The following is a 12,442-nucleotide window of genomic DNA, read 5'->3' as shown; positions in this document are numbered from 1 at the left end:
TTTGAGCCGAGCATCGAGCCCGGGATCGAGCCTTTAAGCCATATATGTGCACCATTCACGTACGGTTTTAGCGCACCAACTAGCGCGGAGGGATAGAATATGAGGAGTTTATTTTTCTTTTCTTTCCTATGGCGATGTGTTGGTGGTTGCTTACCGTTCCCGTGCTAAGATTTCACACGACCAAGAAACAAGTTGCACAGTAAGCAGCTGCTTCCTAATAACAGTTCATTGCAGGCTGAATGAAAGCCTGTTCATTAGCGTCACTTTTGTGTTCGGAAGGCACGGCAGAACGGCATCTATCTGTAAATTAACTCCGACGTGTGCAATTGCGTGGAATGGAATGTATTGCACATGACACTAATGAAGCATTTTTCCACTTCGCGCGGAACCATGAAAATCGGTTGCATTGCTCTATTATACCTCCCCTTATGCAAAGTGTTTGCTAAGCACGAAAAGCTTTATCTGCTTTAACAGATATTTTTACTACAATCCAGCAGGTGTGGCTGCTTGTGATAACCGGTCCAGAAAATAGCAATCCTTAAACGCAAGAGCCACATGGTTGATATTATGAAATTACAATAAAGGGCGCATAGCCGGAAATTGTAAAGCACGAACGAGCGAAAAGTGGATGAAAAGATAAGCCTCTATAATGCGTCCAGACATTCTGATGACGCTGGGAAACATGAGGACGGTTTGCGAGTGATGTAAAGTGAGATGATGTAAGCAAAAAAAAGAAGCACAAAACCGTATAATCCTCCCATTTGGAACCCGAAACGATTGCCAGGTTTAGGGGGGGAGGGGGGAAATGGAAAACAAACTTACACGGTACCCAAAGCTGTAAGCTTTAATGATACGTTATATCAAAATTGTCTTGAAAATTTCGTAAAGAATAGCTTATGTTTTGTTACGTTTTTTGCAAGAGGTGGTAGAAACACGGAGATAAAATGTGATCCACCAGAAGGTGATCTGGACCTTTCCAACCCTGCACAATGTGAGTAAAAAGAAACACATTTGTTCATGGTGCGAAGTAAACTCCCATGTGGGAGTTTGAAATTATCTCGCAGGACTGGTGGTAACGTGAATGTTTCGTTTCTTTTTAATAAATTGGTTCATATACCAACGGAAAGTTGAAAAAAGTGTGTTGAAACTAGGGGCAAACAGCGGGTACGGAGTCTGGGAGCGCGTACACGCCTTTGCTTAATTGCTGTTAAATTGCATTATATCCCAAACTAACAGCGCCTCCCCCGCCCATCAGTCGGCAGGATGGATGATGAAGTGTTTCTGTGCCGTAGTAGAGCCACCTGCGAGCGATAGACCGGGGCGTTCGCTATAATTTCCATTCAGTGCAACTCGTTTCGGTTTCGATGCTATCGTGCTCGCGATCATCATTATCATCGGTGGCGGTGTCGGTCGGTTGGTTTTGGAAGGCGTCGCAGCATCCGTTAATTAAGGGTACATAGAGAGTGTAGTAGGCGGTGTAAAATCCACCGCTCATCGGTCTGGTGAGCCCGAGCGATAATGAACTTCGGGGTGAGGTTGTGTGCTGTTTAATATGGCTGCTATGGAACGGAAATGACAATCAAGGAAAGTGGTTACAGTCCACCTTGGTTTGGCAATGAACGAGCCGGAAGTGACGGAAAATGTTGTGAAGGTGCTGTTGGTTTTTGTTTTATTTTTCATGCACGATTCACGAAGAGACCTCATGCGACACAACCCAGGATCCAGGATGTGGTGTCGAAACCGCTACACCAGCCGCTAACAGACGCGATAGCCACCTTTAACCAACCATGGCCACCATTCACCATTCATAGGGAAATCTATGTGCAAGTTACGGCAGGGAAACTGTTTGAAATGAAAGGGCTGTTTTTTCGAACCATGCGCTCGTTTCTGTCGGAAGCTGTATCGTTTCCCCGATACAGTACCATAAAAAACGAAAAATTGCTAAAATATTGCAGTGTTTCTTCTTTTTGCACCACCAACATGCTAGCTGCTTGTAGCCATAAATTGCATTGTGTCCCTGATGCGAACACATGGAAATGGTTCGCATCGAATGGGAATTGTTTTACGCTTGAGCTGAAAAGCTGAACGTTCGATGTTGGTCCGTAACTGTGTGCGCACACATTGCACTCGAGCTGTTGCAGCAAGTGCAACAAGTTAGCGTGTGCAGACGAATGGGAGAAAATGCGGGCAGGCAAATAGTGGATTTTTCGTTGTCAGCGATACCGGTGCAAAAATGCCATCAACATTCTAAACCGGGCAGTTTTGCTTCAGTGCGACCGCGCTGTCAGACGGAATTGGATATTTCACACACCGATGAGCTTAAATATTTTCCCTATCCCGTGAAGGTTTGTTTGCGGGAAACCGTTTTCAATGTACTCTATTTGATTGTACGTTCACAGAGTTGCGCTACTCATTTAAACATTATTCTAAAAGCTGTTTGTTTTTTTGTTGTTGTACAGAGGCATGCTCAGAGTTGTCGTAAGGATCACGAGCAAGCTTTAACGCGAGCGAGTTTGATTAGCTGATTGAAGAGCAAAATCCTTGAAGGCTTACCGGAACAAACGTTCTATGTGCGGTGAGCGTTGCTCCGAGGAGAATACACTTTATATTGCGGGATAGGGATCCATTCATTGATACACAAACCCACCAATACACACACACACACACACACACACATACACATGAAGCTATTCCGTCACTGTGACGGCAGTGGCAGTGTGGTCTTAGCGTTGTTTTACACGCCAGGTTGACATTTATCCCGGCTCGAGTACCTGCAGCATTAAGCACGTGATCTACACGATACGCGCGGCACGGTACCACTCGCCGAGGGCTTTAGGTAGCATTACCGCACAAAAGCCACACGTACCATGCAATGTTGGTGGTAAATCCGGATCGAGTGTAGCAAGATGAGCAGAATGTGCGCTGAGCACCGCAACGTTTGTTCCTACGCTCTTTCACACTGCCCTGCCCTGGGCTGGCCTGGTTTGGGGGTAGGTATGCCCATTCCGATGTAAGTTTAAAGGGGGGTTGCCTGAGGTGCATCGTTTGGGCAGCGAGTGTGTGGTGCAAGCTCGTTGAGCGGCTTTGATCGTCAATTCTCTTTCATACTGCTTGATGGCAAAGATGCGGGCGTTAGTTCATGTGGTTCAATAAACACTGCAGTGTAGTTTCCAAGCGAAGCAAAACTAACTGCAAAGCACGGTGCCCAAGATTGCGGGCTAGTGTGGACGGTGCGCGTTTTGAATGGAGGCAAAGCAATTGCTATAAATAAACAGCGTCCCTTTGGGATACGATCAACCATTACAATACGCTATTACTTGTGGGGAAGCGGATCCTTACGTCTTGAAATGCATTCACATTCCAGCGGGGCTAGCCATTTCGAAGAAACATTGGTTTAGTTTCTTCGATAAAGCTAACGCTTAACTGGATCTGCTTATATTTTGTTACACTCTCTGGTTGTTGCAGCAAAGTTGAAAACTGTTTCACATTTCAAAGCATTAAACTTTCTATTCCATTCCTTGCCTTTAAAGGCTTTGTTGCAAGTGATTTCGTGTGTGCCCAGCGAATCATTTAAATACAAAGAAACAATTAAAGCGTAACTGCACAGATTTACACAAAAAAAACCTTTGTGTTTGTGTGTGTGTGTGCGAGAGAGAGCCAGTGTTTTTGTAGTTACTGTTTGAAGCTAAGTGCTTGAGATGAAAGAGTTCAAAACTATACTACCCTGAACTGGAAACACTTCATTACCGTAGTGCTTTGACGGCGTTCGGCCAACCAGAGCCAAGGCGCCCGGCGCACGAAACGAACAGCCGTTTTTTATAACACTTTAGTATGCAAATAATTTCAAACAACACGGCTGTGACGGTGGCCGGTGGGAAAAGTGTGCTGAGCTTTTCATGCAAACACTTACACAAACACACACACACACACACTCACATCAAAAGACCCACCCACCAAGTGCTGTCGAGTGAGCGGTGTGGCAGTGGGTACAATCTCGGCAGTTCGGTTGAAGTGTTTGTTTAAATTAGAACAACAGCATAGCAAAGCACAAAGGTCTGCTGGTGGCAGCTTTAAATATGGTGGAGATGTTTGTTGATGTGTTGTGTCTGCATTCGTCGTGCATTTGTTGACATAGCAGTTTTTATTTGCTAGTTTATTGACCTGAATTATGGAAATGCATTGCAATTGAAGGAGAGTAGCATATGCTACAGGATTTTTTTAAATGTACAGTTGTAATTTAGAGTTTGTGTTTTTCCCTTGCTCTCAATCTACCATGTTATACTTAAACATAATAAGCTTGAAATTCAACATGCATATGTAAATGTTCTGAAGTGCACAGAAGATTCCGATGTTGTGCAATCAAATTAACTTGTAAACGTAACCATAGCCACCGGTGTGATCTACAACGGCACCACACGCCAAAACAATCTTAATTAGCAAAACAAGATGCTCAAAAACACAACACAAACAGGAAACACCATTTTAGCATTCAGGCACAACAAGACCACCAACCGAAAAATATGCTGAAGCGCAACAATCACTCGTGATTGTGGTTAGAGTCGTGTAGGAGTCTCTTCACACACACACACACAAACACACACGTACACCCAAACGCACAAAACGTCAGGTCGAACGTGTGTTACGACAACTGTTCGCTCACCGATTGTCACTGTCTTATCGGCGCTGGCTTCACTGTTTGACTGCTGATGCTGAGGAACGTGGAAACTTTTTTCCACGTGATTTAATGAACTGTGTTCGGACGGAGTGGCTTCGCCGGGGTAGCACGAGAAAGTAGCTTCAGTTACGCCGGCGGAGGTGGGAAGCCACCAAAACCGGCCCACTCCTGCGACTGCGGGAGGTAGTTTATGAGCATGCTAATTGGAGAATCTAATTAAAAAGTTTCCTCGGTTGCGTTCGAACATTTCTGGTCGGTTTGTGAACATTGTTCGGTTGGGTTGAGGTTTGAGGTTTGAAAGCTGATGCCGCATCGGCGAGCTTGACGGTTTGACGTTTGGAACGATCGGGATGGGCGTTTTTCGGTGGAAGTGATGCTTGAAGTAATTTATTTTGGGGTTTTTTTTCCCCATCAAAGGTAGGCCGCGAGGCAGCGCATGGGCAAATGGGTGGATGGTTCAGCTTTTAAAACGGTTGCAGTAGTGGAAAGGGGGTTTAAATTGGTCTGAAAGATTCTGGTCTGATTATAAATTTAAGTTTCACCCAAAAGGTGCCGGGTTTGTTGACTGTCTAGATTGAAGAGACTGTAAACCTCTCAATCAGCTTAACCGAACCGAGTGAAGCCACTTTCGAAGAAGCTTCTTCATTCCAGCCGTCGATGCGAACGGTGCTGACATAAAAGCTTACCCATCGAATAAGCTGCCATTGGAAAAAAAAACAATCTCGTACGGTGCGATGCTATCGCCTATTAAATTATACACCACAACAACATTATGCTCCAAAACCTGCGTAACAAACATTGTTCAGCAATTCAATGAGCCCTCTTGCTGCTCGGTCGTTCAATCGATCGACATTACCGTCGATGTGACCGTCATTTCAATTGCATCGCATCACGTCGACCGTAAACAGAGAACAGATTGTGTTGGCTGTTAAAAATGTTTGCATAATTTTCAGCCCCCACAGGTCTTCCTCCCCTTGCATTGCTCGCGCACTTTACGCACGATACAATAAATCGTTCGTCCGCGCAGGGTACGGTTTTCCTCACGGATGGGTGGCTTGTTTTATTTCGATGCCCGCGTTGCGTTCAAATTTATTGTCGAACATTTGAGCGGTTGGTGGTGGTGATCATAAATTACGCTTCGTTTTGGAGCGACATTGAGTAAAATGCCACAAATGGGAAAATGCCACAAATCGACGATACGCGTAACAGTTCGGTCACCGGTTGTTTCGGTTGGATGGGAATGGGAATGTTGAAATGTGTGAAAGGTTGAACAAATTTCGCCAAATTACGATACCCCTACCATGCTGGCATTGCAAGTGGGGCAAAAATTTCCGTTTATCCCTGCGGCAAAGGGTGCATTGTTAGGGTGTAAATTTGTGTAACACATTTTGATTACCGAATGCTTGCGCTGCAATCCAATTTGAAGTTGTGAAACCATTTGCCAATTGGAATTGGTGGGTTTTGTTGAGGATTTTCAGAGCAATATTATCGTAAAGATACTTCCGTTCTTTTCAAACCTGTGATGGAGTAAGAGGTGGGACTTATCATCATTGCCAAACTAATTGTATACGGGACTAGGGATGTGTGCAAATGAAAAATCTCGTGAATAAATCCATCATGATCATTTTTTTCCGAACGACTCAAAGTGTGGTGAAACACAGCTAGTTTGTTATTTGGCAAATATATCGTCCATCTTTTTAACACAATACAACGAGTGCAAATTATCGCATAGTTACAAGTCACTTACATAAGGAGGATCACAGTAGATTGCTTTGCACCATAGCGGCTCAGAGTGGTAGCAGACGCACAAACTGCACACGCCCGGTCCAGGTACGTAGAGTAGACCGTGTGCGACCGAGTTTCCCTGGAAGTCGACACAGTCCTCTTCTAGGCTAGCTGTAAAGACAGAGAAAGAATTGAACATCAGCAGTGACAAAAGCGGCAAAAGTGAAGGTAAAAATAGATTCTCTCCGTTCCGTATCGGTGGAAAGTTATGAAGTTTACAGCAACTCCCATCGGTTGGTAATCGATGATGGTTTGATCATAAATCTATACCAATCACTTGTCCAAACCGTACGCTGTATTACCAGCACACAAGCACACTCTGGTAGAGTTTGTTGGGCAAGTTTACCTACGGTAGTTTAGTGAACAGCGAGATGAAGAGGAGAAAGAGAGAGAGAGAGAGAGAGAGAGAGAGAGAGAGAGAGAGAGAGAGAGAGAGAGCGAGAGACAAACTTGTTCCGGAATTGTTGAAGAGTTAAACTTTCCTGGTGAACAACCATCCAGCGCACTGAGCAAAAACTGAGGGGGGAATACGGATCGGTTGAACAAGTGTGGCATCTGTTGGTATTCAGCTTTTTCTTCATAATCATTCGCTGCGTATGGAGAGGGTTAGGTAGTAGTGGAGCACATAGAAATACAAAAAAACATGTCATCCTATTTCAAGGAAATAAAATCAATCGACTAAAACGTAGGTTCGTTTGTGGTTCGGGGTGGATGTTTACAAGCAAAAACAGATTTGAACATAATCGATGGACTAGTACGGTGTTGTCGATTGATGATGTGAGCATTAAGGCTTTATAATGTGGGTATCTTATTTATTTATTTATTTATTTATTTACTTATTTATTTATTTATTTGAATCAAAGTTATGTATGGCAACACGTGCAGCTTGTCAATTACTCATCCTTAAAAGCGCCGCTGAATTAAAAGATTTCTGTCAATACTTCCTGTCATTCCATACGCAAGAGCGAAAACCTTCATTACGCTAACCGTACAGTCTTTATTCATTTCCGAATCTTTACGCTCCGAAGGCTGGCCTGATTAGTTATGGTTACTCAAACGGTGCAAAAGTGTTCAGCAGAATAGAAGAGTTTGCGTCACAACTTTCTTAAATCAATCGCTCCGAATGGGGGAACCTACGCCAAGATTGACAAGCATTGCACGAACTGCGGAAGAACCTGCTTTGGAGTACTGTTGCTAAGGGGCAAATTCTACCGGTGCTCATGCACATTCAAACTGCTTTTCAGCTCATAGAGTAAATTACTGCAGAGGGATTAAGCAGTGGCAAGCAGGGATGAGTGCGGAACATCGAAGTACACGTCTTCAGCGCTTCAAGCCGGTACCAAATTTGTCTTGTTAGTGGCTGAAGTACAATGAGCGAAACTTGTGCATAATCTACGGCTCACCACGGCGCACCGAGGACGGTGGATGGAACTAAAGACAGTTGCCGTCGCTATCAAAAGAGAACAAAGTAACGGCATGAGCGATTGCAGATTTAGCGCTGTTGGAATATGGTAGTCAAATTTGAAGCATGCTTCAAGCAGTACCAGCTAGTGAGAGTCGACGGGTATATGGTTTCGGTTGCATTCAACCACTTCAGGACGTAGAAATCCTGCCCTGTGGTTTCGGAATGAATGGCAGTGATGTAAAGGTCACGATAATCAAGTAGGTCTACGCAAGCAAGACGTTCTGGTGGGGGAACGAACGATCCGAGAAATTAGTTAAACAAACGTTTTGTTAGCGCTTGGAATCAAATGAGCCTGGAAGAATAAATCGCACCGTTTTCTTTGTTACGGTACGGATTGTGAGAGAAACTAGGGGTGACTTTAAGGGCATTTTAATGAGCTCTACTACTACTTTGAATTATGGATTCATTCGTAACCCATGCGCGAAACATCAATTTTGACACTGATGGTTAATATTTCCGGATTTTGTGGTACACCAACTAAGCACTAAAATGAAACATTCAAATTCGTTATTAATTTGCATTTCAATTAATCTGAAAATGGAGGTAAGCAAGCAGCAGGTTGTCGAACAGCTCGATGCAATCATGGTGCACCGGTTGCTGGTATGGTTTGATTGCAATAAGTGACTGGAATACAGGATTTGATCGAAAATTTTAATTACGCGTGTGCGCGATACAGTATGATACACCTGTACAGATAATTCGAAGCTCCTATCATGTGCTAAATTTGAACTATAAATTCTATACCCCGTGGAATAACTAGGTCACCTGCAAAGCGGGTGCATAATTAAAACAGCTCCTCTATCACAGACACTCCGCATGTGTTAGCTCATATGCCAGAGCATTGTTGGCCAGGCTGCATGAAATATGATTAAAAATAGATTCGATACCATAATTGTGATAATGCAAGTGGTAGATTTATTCCAAAAACCGCACCAGCATGCAATGGTGCAGGCAAAGTGTTGGGTTGGGATGGAATTATTTTTAGACACCAGTGCTACATTCAATATCGTGCCTTTATTTAGCTCGACGATTTTCGAGTGTAGATGTGGTAGGAATTAAACTAAAGCATCATGGTTTTACAGGCAGAGCACGTGATGTTTGATGTTTCAGACGTGTAAGGTCAAAGATTTCCCAAGGTCCTGTCGGATGCCACGGGCTGGAATAAGTTGATCGAATTTCATATAAATGTGTACGCGTGTGTGTGTGTTTGAAGGAGAATTTAATTACGATCGTGGTACCGTGTTGGTTGTAGAAAATGCTGCTGCTTCCTGCACCACTACGTCGCCAGTGGTACGGAAGTACGTGAGACGCACACAACTCAAATACGAACCATTTTCCCGCAGGCAATGGGATGGAATTGCTCGGCAACAGCAACACCACAGCACAGTTTCGGTACCGTGGGCACCGACGTATGTTGCTATTTACGTTCCAGCTCTCGCTGTCCGCTCGTGGAAACGTGCGGGCAGTGCAATTATGTTTGTTCGTCGGGTCGGGCTGTCAACCCACCATGGCAGTCTACCGATGGTAGTGGATTGCTGTGGGCAATACGAAACTCGGTTTGTTGGTTGGGTGTCATCAAGCGATAGAATTACATTAGCAATTGACCAGGTGCCTGTGGGCGCCGGTGAGCGTGTAACGTAACAACAGGGTTAAGGTGAAAGATAGTATGTTATTTGAATATGGTTCCCGCCTGAGTTGCTGGATGATGGAATCTCGAATGGAGGTTTGTGTGGCTTGTGGTATCTTTTAATTTGTCAAATGATTTCTGGAATCCAAGCAACCAACTAAAGTCAATATAAAGTGGCAATATTTTACATAGTTACTCGTATACATATATATTTATTTTTATTTGAAATAACATTAAGATGAATGGTTTAACTTTGAATCTACTGCATAAAATTATTATTTTTCCGCAAATTACATTAATCTTATTCTCAAATTTCTCAACTAGATTCTTGATAGTCTGATTGAAGACATTCCGTACGCTGTGATCGTGGCAGAAATAAGTCCATTAAAGCCAGGTCAGTATGAAGGAGAAGGAAGAAAACGTATTTAGGAATGCTAACCATAACTATAGCCTACCGCAAGTTCAACTCTTCACCACAAACAATTATTAGGAATTATTCATGAAAACATTGTAACGATTCATAAGGCTGTCTTGCGGTTACATCTGTACTTGTGCAACTTAGTGAGTACAATAAAGCCTTCGATAGAGCTTTTCACGTATAGTTGCACAGTCCGTACAAACTATGCCTTTATAGAGCAATTGATGGTCAATTGTGCTAGCTGGAATTGAAAGTAGCAAACGTTGCTTTACTATTACTTGGGCAGGAAATCGTTTGATTGATTGAACCCCGTTTCTCGGAAACACTTCTATTGCCGACGCTGTGTAATTTAAAACGGACAGAGCACCAATGCTTCCCTGTGCCTCGTCGTTTAGTATTCTTGCTTCGACAGCACTTTGAAAATATTTGCATACTCGTTATTGGTTACGCAGAGCAGCGAAGGATGGAAAATGCGACAGAAACCGGCAGAGCGGACTGTATTTTCTCAAACGACCCTTTCGCTCGAGCTTCCCTCACATGGTGTGCTTTTGCAGAGTAGTTTCTCTCTCGCGTCGTTGTGTGAGCGGCACTCACAGAACGAAAGGAAGTGGCAGTGAGCCCAAGGGGGAGTGACTTGTGGTGAGTGCTCGCTCAGCAAAGCTCAGGAGCGAACAAAAGAGAAAATAAACTGCCTGTTCAGTGTTGGTGGATAACGCTGACGGAAGCGCAGCATAGTGACGTCAACATTGACACACATACTTGGTCCCGTAGTTGCCACTGTCAGATGTTGGACGCTTTACGAGAGAAATCTACCACCGGCCAGACATGCAGTGTCGCCTTCCTGGTGTAATCGTGTTTCTGTATTACTCCGCTGGTACGGGAAGCAAATGGAAGAACTGGACTGGAATGGATGAGTGCAAGGGTATCAAACGTGCAATTGTAGTGTGACCATTTGCTTCGCTCTTGTCCAGCAAAAGTTCGCCTTTGGATGTAGGGTAAAGGTCATGCTGAAGTCTGTAGCCAAAGGAACACCACAAGAGACCGGCCAAAGATACAGCTCGTTTGATGTTGAAATCGGCCAACATTCTTGCTCAATCGTGTTGGAAGTTGGAGGAAATCGAATTGATCGAATTTTTGTGTAGCGTTTTGTTGCATTCTTTCCGTTCCGTGCTTGCTTGGAGTCGGAAAATGACGCTGGATCAATGTCGCTTCGGGGAAGAATCGTGTCCTACCAAAGTTTAAATTGCTTTGGAACGACATTATCCGGATGAAAAATAGTTGACAGAAAGTAGTTGCAGTCAAAGCAGTACAACGAATAATGATCAAATAGAACAGCTTGGTGTAACTAACAAATTTGTTTGCATCTAGAAATTGGTTTTATTGTCTTTTTTCATATTATATACCTACGACCATATGGACAATTTGTTATGGGCGATTTGAGGTTAATTTTTCCACGTTTTTAAAAACGATTTGTGAACGATTGTTTAGCTTTCCATGGTACAAAATGGTGTGTAATGGCGATTTTAACCTAACCCTTCTTATCCCAGCGTCACATCCCATCGAAACCGTTCGGGCATAATGAAAGGAAAACGCTCAATGGAGACGCCTAGTGGCTCATTGTTTCAGGGCGTGGATGAGAAACAATTGGAAACAATGCCTTCATCAGCACGGCTCGCCTTGGCTACAGCTCTGAAGGGGCAGCATTGGATCCGGGTGTGGTGCAAAATAAAATGCACAACTCAACGGCCCATAACACGGGCCTCCCGTGGCGTCCTTGATGTCTCGGGCGCAATGGTTCGGCCAGCAAACGGTAGAGTTGGTTGCGACAGACAAACAAGAAACATAAAACAGGATGCTATTTTAACTTTGCACAACGATAAACCAAGCTGTGAGGCCCTTCGAGGTGAACAGTTTTACGTACCGTGCTTGCGGGTGTTTTGTGGCGCACTTTAATTGCGTGGCGTAGAGGAAACGGGGGGAAAACGGGCGGAAATTCCGTGAGTAGCTGGCGCCGCGCGCTGGTAGCCAGCAGGCATTGGCGGAAATTAAAAATTAGAAGGAGGGAAAATAATGTTTGCAACCCGTCACGCGGTACAGCAGTGGTGTAAGACGGGCAAAGTTATGAGGGAAAACGGTTGCAAAGAACGCAATCTAACGCAGATAATGGGCAGGATCGATGGAGCTTTACGGTTTGCTCGGCATAGTACAGTATTCACTTGCAGCGTGTAGATGTGTATTTGTCAATCATGAACAGATATTTTGTAAAAAAATGAAGACGTTGCAAGATCGTGTCCGAAAAGGCCGTATTGCTTAATGTTGCATGGTTAATCTGTACACGAATAATTATAACTAGAAGGTTCAAACAATCTTCAACCAAACAACCTGAAGCTTCTTAGTCACTATAATCAAACATTTAACTTGCGCCATTCAATAGCCAGAACGGATTGGGTTGCTATCTTAGATTTTTATTAT

General features: G+C 43.9%; 1 protein-coding gene across 4 annotated transcripts in view; it reads right to left on the bottom strand.

The window, feature by feature from the left end:
• LOC120948169 (uncharacterized) overlaps positions 1–12,442 on the bottom strand; it is a 39,964-nt gene that overhangs the window by 9,950 nt on the left and 17,572 nt on the right. For all 4 annotated transcript variants that reach the window (XM_040364228.2, XM_040364229.2, XM_040364230.2 and 1 more), the window contains exon 4: positions 6,423–6,571. In XM_040364228.2, the coding sequence (XP_040220162.1) occupies positions 6,423–6,571 (149 nt within the window). The remainder of the gene's footprint in view (positions 1–6,422; positions 6,572–12,442) is intronic.

Source organism: Anopheles coluzzii, chromosome 2 (genome assembly GCF_943734685.1).
Source record: "Anopheles coluzzii chromosome 2, AcolN3, whole genome shotgun sequence".
Lineage (NCBI taxonomy): Eukaryota > Metazoa > Arthropoda > Insecta > Diptera > Culicidae > Anopheles > Anopheles coluzzii.
The sequence above is the reverse complement of the archived record's forward strand: the minus strand, read 5'-3'. Positions and strand labels throughout refer to the sequence as shown.